This window comes from Oncorhynchus nerka, linkage group LG12 (genome assembly GCF_034236695.1).
Source record: "Oncorhynchus nerka isolate Pitt River linkage group LG12, Oner_Uvic_2.0, whole genome shotgun sequence".
NCBI lineage: Eukaryota > Metazoa > Chordata > Actinopteri > Salmoniformes > Salmonidae > Oncorhynchus > Oncorhynchus nerka.
This window is the reverse complement of record NC_088407.1, coordinates 39744872-39765367: the sequence shown is the minus strand read 5'-3', so window position 1 is coordinate 39765367 and position 20496 is coordinate 39744872. Positions and strand designations below refer to the sequence as shown.

The window sequence follows — 20496 nt, the reverse complement described above, 5'->3', positions numbered from 1 at the left end:
ACAACCTCTCCTTCAACGTGATCAAGACAAAGGAAATGATTGTGGACTACAGAAAGAGGAGGACCGAGCACACCCCCATTCTCATCGATGGTACTGTAGTGGAGCAGGTTGAGAGCTTGAAGTTCCTTGGTGTCCACATCACCAACAAACTATCATATTCCAAACACACCAAGACAGTAGTGAAGAGGGCACGACAATGCCTATACCCCGCAGGAGACTAAAAAGATTTGGCATGAGTCCTCAGATCCTCAAAAAGTTCTACAGCTGCACCATTGAGAGCATACTGACTGGTGGCATCACCAACTGGTATTTCAACTGCTCGGCCTCCGACCGCAAGGCACTACAGATGGTTGAGCGTACCGCCCAGTACATCATTGGGGGCAAGCTTCCTGCCATCCAGGACCTCTATACCATGCGGTGTCAGAAGACACAAAAAATTGCCAAGACTCCAGCCACCCTAGTCATAGACTGTTCTCTCTGCTTCCGCACGGTAAGCGGTACCAGAGCACCAAGTCTTGGTCCAAAGGGATTTTTAACAGCTTCTACCCCCAAGCCAAAAACTCCTGAACAGCTAATCAAATGTCTACTAGGACTATTTGCATTGTCCCCACACCACCCCTATTGTTATGCTGCTGCTGCTACTCTCTGTTTATTATCCACGCATAGTCACTTTACCTCTACCTACATGTGCATATTACCTCAATTACCTCGACTAACCGGTTCCCCCGCACATTGACTCTGTACCGGTACCCCCTGTATATAGCCTCACTACTGTTATTTTATCGTTGCTCCTTAATTATTCTTCCGGCGCCGACAGAGATGGCCGCCTCGCTTCGCGTTCCAAGGAAACTATGCAGTTTTTTGTTTTTTTACGTGTTATTTCTTACATTAGTACCCCAGGTCATCTTAGGTTTCATTACATACAGTCGAGAAGAACTACTGAATATAAGATCAGCGTCAACTCACCATCAGTACGACCAAGAATATGTTTTTCGCGACGCGGATCCTGTGTTCTGCCTTACAAACAGGACAACGGAATGGATTGCATGCAGCGACCGGAAAAAACGACTCCGAAAAAGAGGGAAGCGAGGCAGTCTTCTGGTCAGACTCCGGAGACGGACACACCGTGCACCACTCCCTAGCATTCTTCTTGCCAATGTCCAGTCTCTTGACAACAAGGTTGATGAAATCCGAGCAAGGGTAGCATTCTAGAGGGACATCAGAGACTGTAACGTTCTGTGCTTCACGGAAACATGGCTCACTGGAGAGACGCTATCCGAAGCGGTGCAGCCAACGGGTTTCTCCACGCATCGCGCCGACAGAAACAAACACCTTTCTGGTAAGAAGAGGGGCGGGGGCGTATGCCTTATGGCTAACGAGACATGGTGTGATGAAAGAAACATACAGGAACTCAAATCCTTCTGTTCACCTGATTTAGAATTCCTCACAATCAAATGTAGACCGCATTATCTACCAAGAGAATTCTCTTCGATTATAATCACAGCCTTATATATCCCCCCCCAAGCAGACACATCGATGGCTCTGAACGAACTTTATTTAACTCTTTGCAAACTGGAAACCATTTATCCGGAGGCTGCATTCATTGTAGCTGGGGATTTTAACAAGGCTAATCTGAAAACAAGACTCCCTAAATTTTATCAGCATATCGATTGCGCAACCAGGGGTGGAAAACCTTGGATCATTGTTACTCTAACTTCCGCGACGCATATAAGGCCCTGCCCCGCCCCCCTTTCGGAAAAGCTGACCACGACTCCATTTTGTTGATCCCTGCCTACAGACAGAAACTAAAACAAGAGGCTCCCACGCTGAGGTCTGTCCAACGCTGGTCCGACCAAGCTGACTCCACACTCCAAGACTGCTTCCATCACGTGGACTGGGATATGTTTCGTATTGCGTCAGATAACAACATTGACGAATACGCTGATTCGGTGTGCGAGTTCATTAGAACGTGCGTTGAAGATGTCGTTCCCATAGCAACGATTAAAACATTCCCTAACCAGAAACCGTGGATTGATGGCAGCATTCGCGTGAAACTGAAAGCGAACCACTGCTTTTAATCAGGGCAAGGTGTCTGGTAACATGACCGAATACAAACAGTGCAGCTATTCCCTCCGCAAGGCTATCAAACAAGCTAAGCGTCAGTACAGAGACAAAGTAGAATCTCAATTCAACGGCTCAGACACAAGAGGCATGTGGCAGGGTCTACAGTCAATCACGGACTACAGGAAGAAATCCAGCCCAGTCACGGACCAGGATGTCTTGCTCCCAGGCAGACTAAATAACTTTTTTGCCCGCTTTGAGGACAATACAGTGCCACTGACACGGCCTGCAACGAAAACATGCGGTCTCTCCTTCACTGCAGCCGAGGTGAGTAAGACATTTAAACGTGTTAACCCTCGCAAGGCTGCAGGCCCAGACGGCATCCCCAGCCGCGCCCTCAGAGCATGCGCAGACCAGCTGGCCGGTGTGTTTACGGACATATTCAATCAATCCCTATACCAGTCTGCTGTTCCCACATGCTTCAAGAGGGCCACCATTGTTCCTGTTCCCAAGAAAGCTAAGGTAACTGAGCTAAACGACTACCGCCCCGTAGCACTCACTTCCGTCATCATGAAGTGCTTTGAGAGACTAGTCAGGGACCATATCACCTCCACCCTACCTGACACCCTAGACCCACTCCAATTTGCTTACCGCCCAAATAGGTCCACAGACGATGCAATCTCAACCACACTACACACTGCCCTAACCCATCTGGACAAGAGGAATACCTATGTGAGAATGCTGTTCATCGACTACAGCTCGGCATTCAACACCATAGTACCCTCCAAACTCGTCATCAAGCTCGAGACCCTGGGTCTCGACCCCCCCTGTGCAACTGGGTACTGGACTTCCTGACGGGCCGCCCCAGGTGGTGAGGGTAGGCAACAACATCTCCTCCCCGCTGATCCTCAACACTGGGGCCCCACAAGGGTGCGTTCTGAGCCCTCTCCTGTACTCCCTGTTCACCCACGACTGCGTGGCCACGCACGCCTCCAACTCAATCATCAAGTTTGCGGACGACACAACAGTGGTAGGCTTGATTACCAACAACGACGAGACGGCCTACAGGGAGGAGGTGAGGGCCCTCGGAGTGTGGTGTCAGGAAAATAACCTCACACTCAACGTCAACAAAACTAAGGAGATGATTGTGGACTTCAGGAAACAGCAGAGGGAACACCCCCCTATCCACATCGATGGAACAGTAGTGGAGAGGGTAGCAAGTTTTATGTTCCTCGGCATACACATCACAGACAAACTGAATTGGTCCACTCACACAGACAGCATCGTCTGTCATCCCCGCTATCATCCAGAAGGCGAGGTCAGTACAGGTGCATCAAAGCTGGGACCGAGAGACTGAAAAACAGCTTCTATCTCAAGGCCATCAGACTGTTAAACAGCCACCACTAACATTGAGTGGCTGCTGCCAACACACTGACACTGACTCAACTCCAGCCATTTTAATAATGGGAATTGATGGGAAATGATGTAAATATATCACTAGCCACTTTAAACAATGCTACCTTATATAATGTTACTTACCCTACATTATTCATCTCATATGCATACGTATATACTGTACTCTATATCATCGACTGAATCCTTATGTAATACATGTATCACTAGCCACTTTAACTATGCCACTTTGTTTGTATCTCCGAGCCATTTGCTTAGCTAGCTATAGTCTAATGTTAGCTAGCTAACATTGAACATGGTTGGTTAGCTACCTGCAGATTCATGCAGGGTAGTAACGTCATGATTTGGGATTATGGTTAACGTGAACTCACTTACTTTGTACATTGCCTTGGTCCGTACAATTGACCTTATTTTAGCGCCCCAAAAACGTAATACTTCCAGATCAACTGTAATGTCAATACTATTTTAAAGCACAATTTCTCCGCTTTCCAACAAATTTAATGACATGACCTCCAAGCTGCCTGTTTCTGCATTATTCAAGAAGGCAATGAGCTCCGTCTGGTCTTTTTAAAAATGGCGGGTGGGGAAGCGAAACTAATGCGTGGTAGTAAGAAGGAGAGGCTATGTGTGGAAAAACTGCTTCTTTTCACTCGATCTGTCCAACTTATCACCTTATCGCCTCTAAAATGTAAATATAACACTATAAAGAGTTTATATAATGTGTCATTACATACCTATTTGAAGGTTTGTGTCGAATTTGAATCGGGTTTTTAGGGCGGTGCTAAAGTGGCGGTGCTAAAGTGATCTTCAGAAGTAAACAGCGGCTTTGAGAGTCATGATCGCTTACAGTGATGACGCAAAGAATGACTAGGTATCCCCCCTTACCCCGTCACTGTCCATTTCTTGTTTTTAAACGATGAGAGAAGTGCTACACCTGGTGGAGAGAGATTGTAAGACAGAAATAGTTTCTTTATGCGTACTGTACGTTACGGCATGACACGTCACGATGTAACGGAGGGTCAGTTTTTTCAACTTTTCTCCAATACTATAGAGCCATTACCATGTCGATCAACGCTTGAATAGAAACGCACCCCAGATTTTGAAGTCAACACAGTCGCTAACAGTCCCATTAGTTTTCTTTGCAGCCTCGTTTGAATGTCACGGTTGCGCACATTTGTACGGAATGGGGTGAGTTTACGTTAATTGTTTACCTAGCTAGCTAGCAAGCTACATGTCTTAACAAAAGACTCCTCTTTCCAAGTAACCATTTCAGGTGCATTCATAAATTCAGTCTGGCCATCTACTCTGGTTTCAGAGCACTCTCGTTTGAGTGTGCCAAAGAGCGCAGAATAACCGATAAATTTATGAAAGGGATGTTGACCGCTCTGGATAACACAAAAACAGCTTAACCAGCTCTGCTAGGGCGAGTAAAATGGTCAGAGTAGGGTGTTCTCTCATTATGTGTTTGGAAGTAGCTAGCAAGCTAGCCAATGTCAGCCCGTTAGCTTGGGTGCTAGGCTAAAGCTTAAGAGAGTGTGAAAGATGTTGAATGGGTGTAGACAAATAAGGTATTTCCAGTAGCAGTACCAAAACATTCAAAAACACACTTTTGAGAAAATGGCCTATCAACTTTCAAAGAAAAATTACTTTCCCGTTGTTCCTCAACTGTAGTGGATTATATACCATTTTGTAGCTCTGAGTCTCTACTTTTTCCAATGTAAAAAGCATAATTTCAAATGTTGCTGCATAAGAGCGATATGAGCCGGTCGGTCGGTTTGCTATTCTTGTGTAGTGGAATGGCTTTTGCTTACGTTCAGGCCTGAGGGTACACACTTTCCTGTAGGCTTAGATTGAAGAGATGGCAAATAGGAGTGGCAATATCACTCACTATCATCCTCAGTAATTTCCATCCAAGTTGTCAGACCCAGGTGGCTTGTCATTGTTAATTGACAACAATAATGTTTTCACCTCTTCCACACACTTTATGGAATTCAAAATTACAAATCTTGTCTTTCATAATTTGTTCAGTTATTCATGAATGTGTAGGGTCACGATTTGTTTTTGGCTTACAATATCATGCCTACGCTTGCTAATCTTGGCAATGAAGAAATCATTAAAGTAGCATTATCAGTGTTTATTTGCTTCAATGAATGATGGAGCCGAGTTTGCCTTTTTGCCCAACATTTTATTTAAGGCACTCTAAAGCTTTTGACTATCATTTATCTTTGTTTCTAGTTACAGTTTCTTCTTTTTGTTCGCTATAGTCATATTATTTCTCAATTTACAGTACATTTGCCAATCGGTTGTATCCATATTGATGCAGAAAATCTAACATTTTGTTGTAGATATTAGGGACAACTTGACTGACAAAGTTCTGAAAAATTGGGAGGATTGAATAAACCACATTTGAGATATAATGAAAAAAATGCTAGCTTGAGGGTTAATGAGGCCTTGCTTCTAAAGCCAAGCAAGCATGGAATTTAGAACTGCCAAATCAATTTTGACTGTTGTCTTAGAGCAATTTTTTTTATTTCACCTTAATTTAACCAGGTAAGCTAGTTGAGAACAAGTTCTCATTTACAACTGCGACCTGGCCAAGATAAAGCAAAGCAGTGCGACACAAACAACAACACAGAGTTACACATGGAATAAATAAACATACAGTCAATAATACAATAGAGAAGGTGTGTGCAAAACACAGTGTGTGCAAATGAGGTAGGATAAGGGAGATAGGCAATAAATAGGACATAGTGGCGCAATTAATACAGTATGTGTTACGGCTCTCGTTGGTAGCAGGAAGAGTGGACCAAAGCACAGTGTGGATAGTGTTCATGATTATTTTATTTAAAAAACACTCAAACAAAATAACAAACGTGAAAACGAAAGCGCACAGTTCTGTCAGGCAGAAACACTAAACAGAAAACAAGATCCCTCAAAACCCAAAAGGAAAATTACAACTTATATATGATCCCCAATCAGAGACAACGATAGACAGCTGCCTCTGATTGGGTAACACACACGGCCAAAAACAAAGAAATAGAAAACATATACTTTCCCACCCGAGTCAAACCCTGACCTAACCTAACCAAACACAGAAAATAATAAGGAACTCTAAGGTCAGGGTGTGACAGTATGGCAAATTAAACACTGGGGTGAAATATGTGCAGAAGATGAGTATGCAAGTAGCGGTACTGGGGTGCAAAGAAACAAAATAAATAAAATAAATAACAATATGGTGATGAGGTAGTTGGATGGGCTATTTACAGATTGGCTATGTACAGGTGCAGTGATCTGTGAGCTTCTCTGACAGCTGGTGCTTAAAGCTAGTGATGGTGATTTTTGCAGTTTGTTCCAGTCATTGACAACAGAGAACTGGAAGGAATGGCGGCCGAAGGAGGAATTGCCTTTGGGGGTGACCAGCGAAATATACCTGCTGGAGCACGTGCTGTGGGTGGGTGCTGCTATGGTGACCAGTGAGCTGAGATAAGGCGGGGCTTTACCTAGCAATGACTTATAGATTACCTGGAGCCAGTGGGTTTGGCAACGGGTATGAAGCGAGGGCCAGCCAATGAGAGCATACCGGTCTCAGTGGTGGGTAGTATATGGGGCTTTGGTGACAAAACGGATGGCACTGTGATAGACTGCATCCAATTTGCTGAGTAGAGTGTTGGAGGCTACATTATAAATGACATGGCCGAAGTCAAGGATCGGTAGGATAGTCAGTTTTACTAGGGTATGTTTGGCGGCATGAGTAAAGGATGCTTTGTTGAAAAATAGTGTCGTGGAAATTCAGTACTGAGAGAGACTTGGACTTGGTCATCTCTTCAAACAATCATTTTTATTTAATATCTATATATATTATATAATATATATAGTATTATTGAAATAATGAGACTGTCAGCCCACCAGTCTTCACTGACTGTTAGGCTGAGAGTCTAACCTTTACAGATGATGCACTGTTTTATATAGCTGATAGCAAGATTGCTTAGTCAGTCATTTCTTAACTTCCCATAAGCCACCTGGGTTATCGACAAAGGATGGTATTTTACTTAGTTTCCCAGATGCCAGGAAGATGAGACAATGAGGCATTGTTCTTAACTCTTCCAGGCTCTCTCTATCTTGAGTCACACACTCCACATCTTGTCTATAGAATGCTAGCTTTTAGGTTTATCCCCAAGACAAATCAATTGTCAGCTTCAAGCTATCTATATGCCATGTCCTCAACACCCAGACTTGCTGCAGGGTGCTAGAGTGGAGACCATAAAACACAGCATTAGCAGGACAGAAATATCTTACTGTTCAATTTTCGCAGCTTTTTGTTAAAAATCGCGCAACATTTCAGCGCCCTGCTACTCATGCCAGGAATATAGTATATGCATATGATTAGTATGTGTGGATAGAAAACACTCAGACGTTTTTAAAACTGGTTTAATCACGGCTGTGACTATAACAGAACGTGCGTTTCATCGAAAAGTGCAGGAAAATCTGATCACTGAAAATGGAAAAAGATATCCATGCGCCCCTTCAACCAATTGTTAAAGGTGACCCAGATTAAATGAGGCTGAGGTTGCAATACCTACAGCTTCCATACGATGTCTAGAGTCTTGTCATTTGCCTCGGCTTTGTTTCTTGGTCAAACCGAAACAAGGGAGCCGATTTCCTCCGGTCTCCGACAGGATGTTTTGGTTGAGCAATATCCGGCCATGATTTCAAGACGTGAAGCTAAAGAATATACATCGCCCCGTGATCATTTTGATAGAGTATTAACGTTTACTAATACCTAAAGTTGCATTCCAAAAATATTTCGAAGTGTTTTGTGAAAGTTTATCGTCGACTTTTTTAATTAAAAAAAATGACGTTACGTTAAAAAACGCTCATTTTTTCGTTGATCACACACTATTCATAGATCGATATCTAGGCTATATATGGACCGATTTAATCGAAAAAAGACCCAAAATGATGTTTATGGGACATCTAGGAGTGCCAAGAAAGAAGCTCGTCAAAGGTAATGAATGTTTTATATTTTATTTCTGCGTTTTGGGTAGCCCCGGCTTTCGCAAAATCTGTCGTTAGGTGACGTTGCAGTATTTTGGGGGATACATGCTATCAGATAATAGCTTCTCATGCTTTCGCCGAAAAGCATTTTACAAATCTGACTTGGTGGATAGATTCACAACGAGTGTAGCTTTAATTCACTACCTTGAATGTGTATTTTAATGAAAGTTTGAGTTTTATCAAAAACTATACGTGGCGCACTTGAAATTTCCACTGATTTGATCCCCAAAGCGGGACCGCTTCTCTAATTGTTACATATCCAACAAATAAGGTGAATACCAAATTTTTCCCTCACCATAGGATGCCGATTCTAGATTTAATTTTGGATTGGAGATGCTTACTGTGAGTCGGGAAGGAGAGTTTACAGTCTAACCAGACAATTAGTTGATTTGTTCAATTGAGACGCTCCCAGGTGCAATTAATGCAGGTTTTCATTTCAAAGACACAATGGTCAAAAAGATACTCAGGGAGGCCATAGAAAGAGCTTTCATTGGTACAAAATCAAAGAGGGAAATGGATATTTATTACTGAGACAAAATTATGCTAACAGCACTACATTAAAATATTAGCATCTAAACCGAACCCAAATGCATGACCAGTTTTGATAGCTGCTTGCTTTGATGCTTGGTTCTCTTGTTGTTAGATTAGAGCTAATAGTTCATGGTGCTGATTCAATGGGTTTTAGCTTCAAAAATATTGTACTGTAGACCAAAAAACATTCTGATTGGATTAATAAACAAATGTGTAGTTCCTTGTCTTATTTACTCAGATTTTTATATGCCACATATTATATCAAATCTACATATCAAATGTATAATGGATGTGATTATTTTCTATGGTTTAGTTAATAGTGTATAGGATACCTTCCAAAAGGACCAGGGAAGTAATTTGTTAGACGAGTATCAGATCACAGCATCTCCCAGACAATCTCCTGCTGTGTCACAAACACACTTGGATTAAACCAATTTCCATGGCAATTATGTTATAATCATCCAATTACATAGCTTTCGGCATTTTGTATTTTAATCAAGAGCATAAGTGAATCTGGCTCTAAATGAATAGGATACATATTAGCCCTCATACAAGATAGGGGGAGCTGCACTGCAGGAACACACTCACACAGACACTCTAAATCCAACATCTCATGCTTTGCATTTTTGGTGCTGCTAGCAGTACGAATGGGGACAGATTGTATCTTGTGCACTGAAAAGCACAAAAACATCCCCATTGTTGTTGTTTTCTAAACTTTCTTTCCCTGGAAACAATTTGTATGGGGGACAAATGGCTGTACAGTTTGTTTGTTTTCTCATGGCAGCAATACGTTTGTGTGGATAAGTGTGTACGATTTTTATTTTATAAGGGGAATCATCCTCAAAACCATGCAACTTCTGCTCCGAATGTAAAGCAAACACTGCCTGTGTTTGTAAGGATACCGTAGATAGCTTGAATGATGGATGTGCAATTATAGCTAGTCATTCCTTATTAGTTAATCTCTTGATTAATCATTGCAGTTGTTTTACTGATATTACTCTGCATTTAATTAAAATACCACACTGATCTTACATGATCCGTGCAATGGCTTTTTGTCTACCAATATACCACAATTCAATTAATTGCTCTCTATGTTTTCTCTTTTATAATATGCAGATAAGAATCTTCCAAACAGCTCAAATGTCGAGGTGGAAGTCACACCACCAATGAATGGCACTGCTGGACAAGAAGGGGAAGCTGCGGTAAGAAACCCATTTTAAGCACACACATAAACACACAAACCAACATAAATCCAACAGCAAGCAAGTGGGCACACATACATTTGAAGTCGGAAGTTTACATACACTTAGGTTGGAGTCATTAAAACTCGTTTTTCAATCACTCCACAAATTTCTTTTAACAAACTATAGTTTTGGCAAGTTGGTTAGAACAACTACTTTGTGCAAGTAATTTTTCCAAAAATTGTTTACAGGTATATTATTTCACTTATAGTTCACTGTATCACAATTCCAGTGGGTCAGAAGTTTGCATACACTAAGATGACTGTGCCTTTAAATAGCTTGGAAAATTCCAGAAAATTATGTCATGGCTTTAGAAGCGTCTGATAGGCTAATTGATGTCATTTGAGTCAATTGAAGGTGTACCTGTTCATATATTTCATTCCTATCTTCAAACTCAGTGGCTCTTTGCTTGACATCATGGGAAAGTAAAAAGAAATCAGCCAAGATTTTTTTTAAACCTCCACAATTCTGGTTCATCCAGCAATTTCCATACGCCTGAAGGTACCACGTTCATCTGTACAAACAATAGTACGCAAGTATAAACACCATGGGACCACGCAGCCGTCATACCGCTCAGGAAGGAGACGCGTTCTGTCTCCTAGAGATGAACGCACTTTGGTGCGGAAAGCGCATATCAATCCCAGAACAACAGCAAAGGACCTTGTGAAGATGCTTGAGGAAACAGGTACAAAAGTATCTATATCCACAGTAAAACAAGTCCTATATCGACATAACCTGAAAGGCCGCTCGGCAAGGAAGAAGCCACTGCTCCAAAACTGGCAGAAAAAAGCTAGTCTACGGTTTGCAACTGCACATGGGGACAAAGATTGTACTTTTTGGAGAAATGTCCTCGGATGAAACAAAAATAGAACTGTTTGGCCATAATGACCATCGTTATGTTTGGCCTCGTAAGTTCTCCGTCAATACTTCATACTACGGAACTAATTTTGGCACACCGATTGAGAACTTAGTTCCCTAAATGGTCAGCAGATGACACCGCAATCTGCTTGCTAGTTTTCTTGCTGGAAGGGTGGATAGAAATTTAGCATTCTCCGGTAGGAATTCTCTAAGAAGACATTTAAGAAATCCTACTAATTTATAAACAGTTACACTTGAATGATAGACAAAGATTACATATCAAAAGTGCTTTCCGTTTGAGTATTCGAGAAAGGTGTTGTTTTCTCTATCTTTTACTGCAAATCATGAAGGAAAACAAACTAATTACACAGGGGCTAACAGGCTAATATTACATTTTTGTTGAAGGAGAAAAATTAAAATATAGACAGAATTTGGATTACAGATCATCCATATCATTTAAAGTTAGAATGCAGCATGTATTGATTGGATATCTATTCAACCTATATTGGGGGCTGTGATGAATCGAAGCTACCTCGTTCTCCTGTCATTACTAGCTACTTGGCACAGTTGCCTTGCAGACAGTATTTAGCTAGTGGCAAAAGTTATTAGCTAGTTAGCACGTATCTTAAACCAGATAGCCGGCATGCTTTAAAATTGTATATGTTTCTGCTTACATTGTAGCTAGATAACATTAGCCAGCTAACTATTAGCTATGCAGGCTGCCGAGTAAATAACGTCCCGTCCGAGTGAACAACGACAAGTATAACGTTAGCAATAACATTACCTACGATACGAAGAAAAAAGAAAAAGAAACAGCCGCAGCTATGGCACAATTTAGGTAACTAGCTAACTCCGTATATCCAAGGTTGAAACCCAACATACATTCAGTTATTATCTCAGCCATATTCAAAATTGAGGCTGATGAAATAGAAATCGCAACCCAACCTGTCTATTGTAGCTAGCTACATTAGCTAGCCAATTTAATCAAATCAATGCTTGTCTAAAGTTACATAGCTAGCTACAATAGCATAATGTGGCATTGAATCATCCGACAGTTTGAGCAAACACACATAGGAGAATGTTAAAGGTATGACCATATTCCCTTGATCATTAGTATTAGCTTCTCCTGGCCATATCTCCAATATTATTTGGACAGTTTCATCACAAAATCGTATATAGGAAGGTGTCCAGCAATATCCGAGATGGCTGTGGACTTTTGTTGCATCTAACAGTAAGGTCCTTAGCCTGATATATCCTCAGTTTTCTGCCTGGCAATTGTGTAATTCAAATAACATATTGAAATGCAAGAGGCATGTGATGACCAGTTACATGAAGTATAACAATATAAAACATGACAATCTTTCATTCAAGTCTTTATTACAACATTCTTGTAATTGAGTCATCAGCACAATCCATATTAACCTAGCTAGTGGAACTTCTTAATTACTTACATAGAGCATAATAAGAATAAGAAACAAAAAAGATTATTCACTTTATTTAAAATTATGATGTAATGTAAATGAATCAAACATTGAATGACTTTGTGAAATGTGTAAGCTGCAAGCTGTCTGTGTTGTCATCCTTCTCAGTCCCCTAGTGGAGTGGGGCAATTCACAATCACCAGAGAGGGCTATAATAGAGAGAGGTTTAAAAAGAGAGGGGTCGCCTTGGACTAGGTGGAGCTTCAGATCTCCTGCAGAACCCTCTTTTAGGTTATCGCTCAAACTCCAGCTGTAACTTTCCTGATTCAGCTTATGAACCAGGACCTGGTTTCCCGATAGCGATGGAACTTAGGCTTACGAGTGCTTTACCAATGCATCTTTCCTACAACAGACGAAGATGTAACATGCATTTCCCAAAACATTGCAGAGAGAACTGATAGGATCTATAAAAAAAGGCACCACTGCTCTCGGAACAGCTTACCTTAATATTAGAATTATTCCACAATACTGATGACGGATCAACTCCTAGAAAGACATGATCCCTTATGACTGCAAATATTGAGGCGGCTTGTTCTAATGCTTACCTATAATAATACACTAACTCAAGATTTAGTACATCATTGTGCATATGTTGTTAAACATTAAATATACTGAGGCAAAAATTACAGACAGTAGCCTACAAATAGCAACAACATTTAATGAACATTTTAGATGATTTCCATATTATTGAATTATATAGGCCTGTAGCCTATACTGTAGGTTATTTGTCTTTTAATGCACTCATCTCTGTTTTCATTTGAAGCATATTTTTATCCTTTGTTTGTTTGTAACAACTGTAAAGACTTTGGCAACTTTGTATTTGTAATCTACTTCGTTGTGAAGTTATCGGTGGTCACAGAGAGACATATAAACATCTTAATTCTATTTTTAGTGGAGGTTTTCCGTGTATAAAGTGATGGGGTAAGGAAGAAAACGCATCTAACGATTCACTTCTACGAGTGGTCTGAGACAGTCGGTAAATAACGATTGTTTTCAAATGCAACTTTAGAAACAATGGTTTTGGGAAACAGCTCAGAGATTTAACGATGCTGCTAAGAAGGTTCTAACGAAGAACTTAGATGCTTTGGGGAAACCGGGCCCAGCTAATTATTAGAATCAGGAGCACTGGATCAAGGTCGGAGCTTAAACCTACAAGACACTAGCTCTCCAGGAACAGGGTTGGAGAGCCCTGCATCAGATACAAGTAATGCTGAATGACTGTTGATGGAATCTGGATCTGGTCATCCTCATTGTGGTAGGTAGACTGTCACCATGATGACCTGAAAAATATTAATAATTGCTTATGGTAAGCAAATAATGCAACAGGCATTCGTTGTAGTATGGTCAATGTGTTCACAGAGTGGGATCATGTCTACATAGGGTGGCGGGATGCAAATAGTCTAGACCATGAGCTGTGTAAATTTGGGTCTGTGCATTTTCAGACAAGGTGTGTATGTACCTGGCTGGAGGTGAGGACTCGAACCTTGACAGAAATCTGTAGTCACTCTCACTGACTCACTTGCGACTTGTTTCTGACAATGTAGCTACATCAAGCGATTATTATTAATCACACATTTAATTAACTACAGATTTTCACATAGCAAGCTAGCTCAGTTTAATTTACAGTTGCAGAACTCAGCAGGGCGAGAATCCATTGATTGATGTTGGACGAGGCTTTACGTTTCACGGGTAAGTTACCTAATGAGCTAATTAGCTAGCAAGCCAAATTATTTCCCAATCATAATTTAGGTCACGCAGGATATTAACTCTGATTTAGTAATCTTCAGATCCACAGGCGGTAACACTATAAAGCCTGTTCTTAAAACAATGATTTCGACAGATAATTTAAATAGATTGAGAGGAGGTTTGATTTATCTGTCCCGTCATGTCATCGGGCGAAAAACAGAGGGAAGGAAGAAAAAGTGTTGTTATCAAAAGCAATCACTTGTTCATGTGAAAACACTGAATTAATTTTTCACATGCGCCGAATACAACCTTAAAGTGAAATGCTTACTTACAAGCCCTTAACCAACAATGCAGTTTTAAGAAAATACAAAAAGTAGTATTCTGGGTAGCCATTTGATTAGATGTTCAGGAGTCTTATGGCTTGGGGGTAGAAGTTATTTAGGAGACTTTTGGACCTGGACTTGGCGCTCCATTACCGCTTGCCATGCGGTAGCAGAGAGAACAGTCTATGACTAGGGTGGCTGGAGTCTTTGACAATTTTTAAGGCCTTCCTCTGACACCGCCTGGTATAGAAGTCCTGGATGGCAGGAAGCTTGGCCCCGGTGATGTACTGGGCCGTACGCACTACCATCTGTAGTGCCTTGTGGTCGGAGGCTGAGCAGTTGTCATACCAGGCAGTGATACAACCTGTCAGGATGCTCTCAATGGTGCAGCTGTAAAAAACTTTTGAGGATCTGAGGACCCATACCAAATCTTTTCAGTCTCCTGAGGGGGAATAGGTTTTGTTTTGTCATGCCCTCTTCACGACTGTCTTGGTGTGCTTGGACCATGTTAGTTTGTTGGTGATGTGGACAGGGAGGTGATTAGTCCCAGGGTCCTTAGCTTAGTGATAAGCTTTGAGGGCACTATGGTGTTGAAACCTGAGCTGTAGTCTATGAAACGCATTCTCATATAGGTTTTCCTTTTTGTCCAGGTGTGAAAGGACAGTGTGGAGTGCAATAGAGATTGCATCATCTGTGGATCTGTTGGTGTGGCATGCAAATTGGAATGGGTCTAGGGTTTCTGTGATAATGGTGTTGATGTGAGCCATGACCAGCATTTCATGGCTACAGACGTGAATGCTACGGGTCGGTAGTCATTTAGGCAGGTTCTACACATGCTTAATTACGTAACTTTTGTTTTGAGGCGACTTGGCTGAACTTTCAGCGATTTAATTGAACCCCCTCAATGATTCTGATGTTGTTTTACCTGGGTGCACCGAGTGCAGAACCCCTGACTACTTTTTTCTTGTGGGGGGCGACTTCAGATTTTCTGTGAACACGCAGAACAGTAACTTGACACTGTCAAGTCCAGTCAGCACAAAATTGATTTATAATAATGACAAGAAGGCAGGAGTTCTTGAAACAGCGATGCTGTCAGTCGAGTCTGGTCAGTTGTCTGACGCTAGCATGCATTTGCACACCTGCCCCATTGAGTATACATGTTGTTCACAACTAGCTTTCCATTTCTTAACCTCTAGCGTTGAGCAATCCCGTATCCGGGAGCGTAATCATAGCCTCAAGCTCATTAGCATAACGCAACGTTAACTATTCATGAAAATCGCAAATGAAATGAAATAAATATATTGGCTCACAAGCTTAGCCTTTTGTTAACAACACTGTCATCTCAGATTTTCAAAATATGCTTTTCAACCATAGCTACACAAGCATTTGTGTAAGAGTATTGATAGCTAGCATAGCATTAAGCCTAGCATTCAGCAGGCAACATTTTCACAAAAACAAGAAAAGCATTCAAATAAAATAATTTACCTTTGAAGAACTTTGGATGTTTTCAATGAGGAGACTCTCAGTTAGATAGCAAATGTTCAGTTTTTCCCAAAATATTATTTGTGTAGGAGAAATCGCTCCGTTTTGTTCATCACATTTGGCTAAGAAAAACCCCCGAAAATTCAGTCATTACAACGCCGAACTTTTTTCCTACTTAACTCCATAATATCGACAGAAACATGGCAAACGTTGTTTAGAATCAATCCTCAAGGTGTTTTTCACATATCTATTTGATGATAAGTCATTAGTGGCAGTTGGGTTTCTCCTATGAAGCAAATGGAAAAATGCACGCAGCTGGAGATTACGCAATAATTGCAACGGAGGACACCAAGCGAGCACCTGGTAAATGTAGTCTCTTATGGTCAATCTTCCAATGATATGCCTACAAATACGTCACAATGCTGCAGACACCTTGGGGAAACGAGAGAAAGTGTAGGCTCATTCCTTACACATTCACAGCCATATAAGGAGACATTGGAACACAGCGCCTTCAAAATCTGGGGCATTCCCTGTCTGAAATTTCATCTTGGTTTCGCCTGTAGCATCAGTTCTGTGGCACTCACAGATAATATCTTTGCAGTTTTGGAAACGTCAGAGTGTTTTCTTTCCAAAGCTGTCAATTATATGCATAGTCGAGCATCTTTTCGTGACAAAATATCTTGTTTAACGTTTTTTTATCCAAAAATTAAAAGAGCGCCCCCTATATCGAAGAAGTTAACAAAGCAATTGATTTTCTATGGATTGTGTTGTGGTCTTGGCTGTTCTTAGTTGAGGAAATGTAGCGTAGCTAACTGCAGTGTTTTTCCTGTCTGAAATCTGACTACCTCGTCTTACTGTAGCTTGGTCTATGCAAAGCAAATGAATGTGAGCAGGGTGGCAGTTTCCGAAAGTTTGGTGTTTATTATTATTTTTTTTTAAATTGCTTTTCTGACTTTCGTGATCAATCTAATTTGCTGCTAGCTGTTTGTAATGTTTTGTCTGCTGAGAGCTGTCCTCACATAATCACATGGTAAAGCCTGACACGCCGGCTGGATTAACAACAAGTTAAGCTGTGTTTTGGTGTATTGCACTTGTGATTTCATGAAAATTAAATATTTTTTGTAATTTAATTTGAATTTGGAGCTCTGCAATTCAAGAGGTTAAACTAAATAACGTTAACTATCTGTTTTGTGTAAAAAAGTATGATATATTGTGATATTATACACATTAGTTAACGTTAGTCTTACATTAGCTAACGTTACCTAGCTAGCTAAAGTTAACTGTTATCTTAACAGTTTCCACATGATGATTTCAGCATTATACGAAAACCCTTACTTGGCAAAACTTTAACTAGGTAATGTTAGCTAGCTAACATAGCTAATAAATATATCTACTTGCATTGATTGATTAACAGAAAATCCATTAAAATAACATGAATGTATCACAAATACCGTGTAGACATTGTTAATGTTGTAAATTACTATTGTAGCTGGAAACGGCTGGAATATCTACATAGACGTACAGAGGCCCATTATCAGCAACCTTCACTCCTGTGTTCCAATGGCATGTTGTGTTAGCTAATCCAAGTTAATCATTTTAACTTCTTGACGCACCCCATCATGTTAGTGGGATCATTTTCATCAACACCCGCTGAATTGCAGCGCGCCAAATACAAATAAAATTACTAAACATAATTAATTTGAATGAAATCACAAGTGCAATATAGCAAAACACGCAATCGCTTTTTCAATAGGAGAGGGAGAGACAATAGCTGCCCCACTCTGTTGCGCAAGCCCCACTCTGAAAAAGCGATTGTCCCGGTTGATATATTATCGATTCCATATTTTAAAAACAATCTGAGGATTGATTATGAAAAACGTTTGACATGTTTCTGTGGACATTACGGATACTATTTGGAATTTTCGTCTGCGACGCCATGACCGCTCGAGCCTGTGGATTTCTGAACATAATGCGTCATGCGAACACCCAGCTATCCACTGACGCAATGTTATCTTTCTCGCTCATTTTTCAAAATAAAAGCCTGAAACTATGTCTAAGGACTGGTGATACCTTGAGGAAGCGATAGGAAAAGGAATCTGGTTGATATCCCTTTAAATGGAGCGAATACAGGCTATGGAACATGGAGCTTTCAAAATAGAAGCCACTTCCTGGTTTGATTTTCCTCAGGTTTTCGCCTGCAACATCAGCTCTGTTATACTCACAGACAATATTTTGACAGTTTTGAAAACTTTAGAGTGTTTTCTATCCTAATCTGACAATTATATGCATATTCTTGTTTCTGGGCCTGAGAAATAGGCCATTTCAAATGGGTACGTTTTTCATCCAAAAAATCAAAATACTTCCCCCTACACTCAACAAGTTAAAAGGCTAATTGATCATTAGAAAACCCTTTTGCAATTATGTTAGCACAGCTGAAAACTGTTGTTCTGATTAAATAAACAATAAAACTGGCGTTCTTTAGACTAGTTGTGTATCTGGAGCATCAGCATTTATGGGTTCGATTACAGGCTCAAAATGGCCAGAAACAAAGTTTCTTCTGAAACTCGTCAGTCTATTCTTGTTCTGACAAATTAAGGCTATTCCATGCGAGAAATTGTCAAGAAACTTAAAGATCTCGTACAACGCTGTGTCCTACTCCCTTCACAGAATAACGCAAACTGGCACTAACCAGAATAGAAAGAGGACTGGGAGGCCCCGGTGCACAACTGAGCAAGAGGACAAGTACATTAGAAGTGTCTAGTTTGAGAAACAGATTCCTCACAAGTCCTCAACTGGCATCTTCATTGAATAGTACCCGCAAAACACCAGTCTCAACGTCAACAGTGAAGAGGTGACTCCGGGATACTGGCCTTCTAGGCAGAGTTCCTCTGTCCAGTGACTGTGTTCTTTTGCCCATCTTAATCTTTTATTTTTATTGGCCAGCCTGAGATGAGACTTTTTCTTTGCAAGCACAGCACTTACACATTATGACTGATTGGGTGAGAGAAATTGATGATAAAAAGATTGTGGGGTCTGTTTTGTTAGACTTCAGTGCGGCGTTTGACATTATCGATCATAGTCTGCTGCTGGAAAAACATGTGTTATGGCTTTAAACCCCCTGCTATATTATGGATAAAGAGTTAACTGTCTAAGAGTACACAGAAGGTGTTATTTATTGGAAGCCTATCCAACATAATCCAAGGCAGCAGCTACTCTTCCAGTTATACCATTTTTAAAACCTTACAATACAAAACTGTAGGACCTGCCTGTAGGACCTGCCATGTTGATAGTGCTGTTTAGAAGGCAGACCAGCGCATTATTATGGACAGACTTCTCCCCATCTTAGCTACTGTTGTATCAATATGTTTTGACCATGACAGTTTACAGTCCAAGGTTACGCCAAGCAGTTTAGTCACCTCAACATGCTACATTTAGAAGTTATTCATTATTCATGAATGGGGATCCATGATAAATACAAAATACAAACCTCAGCTTGAATACCACCACCATGTAAGCAGCTGTGTTGTTGCCGAGCAAAAGACTCGGTGTTAGAACTCTGCACTTCGGGAAAAAGATATGTTAGCATTGTCAGAAATGCTAGAAAAAGGTAGCACATTGTTGGTTCTTAATGGACAGAAATGAGCACGTGAGAGCGAATAATTATATATTTAATCAAAACGGTTGACCCTAGAAACTTATTCAGCCCGAAAGGTGGCAAATCTAATGGCCCCTTTATGTCCGCTGTAGTCTCGTTCTTATCCGACGCCTAGATATTGAGCTACTTCTGACCAATCACTTTTTTTTCCCCCAATGCTGTTTAAAATCCAGTATGTGGTTCTCGGTAAGGAACGGACAGCTCATGACAAGAAGCTGGGAGTGTGTTTTATACCTCCAGTCCAGTTGATTTGCAAATTTTCATCAATATTGGTGTCATATTGGCTTAGATATAATGTTAGGGAGATTTTAATTTGAGCTGTGGGGATGATAATGTGGGGACGATAATGGATGAATGTCTTTGAGAAAAAGAATCCCACACTGGGAGCTGTACTTCAGCATAGTGAGAAGAGAAGTTCTGTGGGATTGATGCAAAGGTGGAAATGACCTCAGCGTGGGTCATTATTGTTGGTAATCTCCCAGCATGCCTGTGGGTGCAATTATACCCCTCTCTCTCCCGCTGTCCACCACCTCAGGATGCGTGAAACTCAAACACACTCACAACAGTAGCACCGGCACGAGCAAGGAGACTTTCCTTGCTTCACTATGCCGTGCCAGGTAAGCAGATGGCACAGCATGCTACCAAAGTGACAAAGAGGAAGGGAAACAGCCTCACTGGCAAGACCAGAATAAATGGCATTATGACCCATC

General features: G+C 41.0%; 1 protein-coding gene across 1 annotated transcript in view; it reads left to right on the top strand.

Moving 5' to 3' along the window:
- Positions 1-20496, top strand: part of LOC115138223 (sodium/potassium/calcium exchanger 2-like) — a 166780-nt gene that overhangs the window by 125281 nt on the left and 21003 nt on the right. The window contains exon 7 of the mRNA XM_029674840.2: positions 10177-10262. Within this exon, the coding sequence (XP_029530700.1) occupies positions 10177-10262 (86 nt within the window). The remainder of the gene's footprint in view (positions 1-10176; positions 10263-20496) is intronic.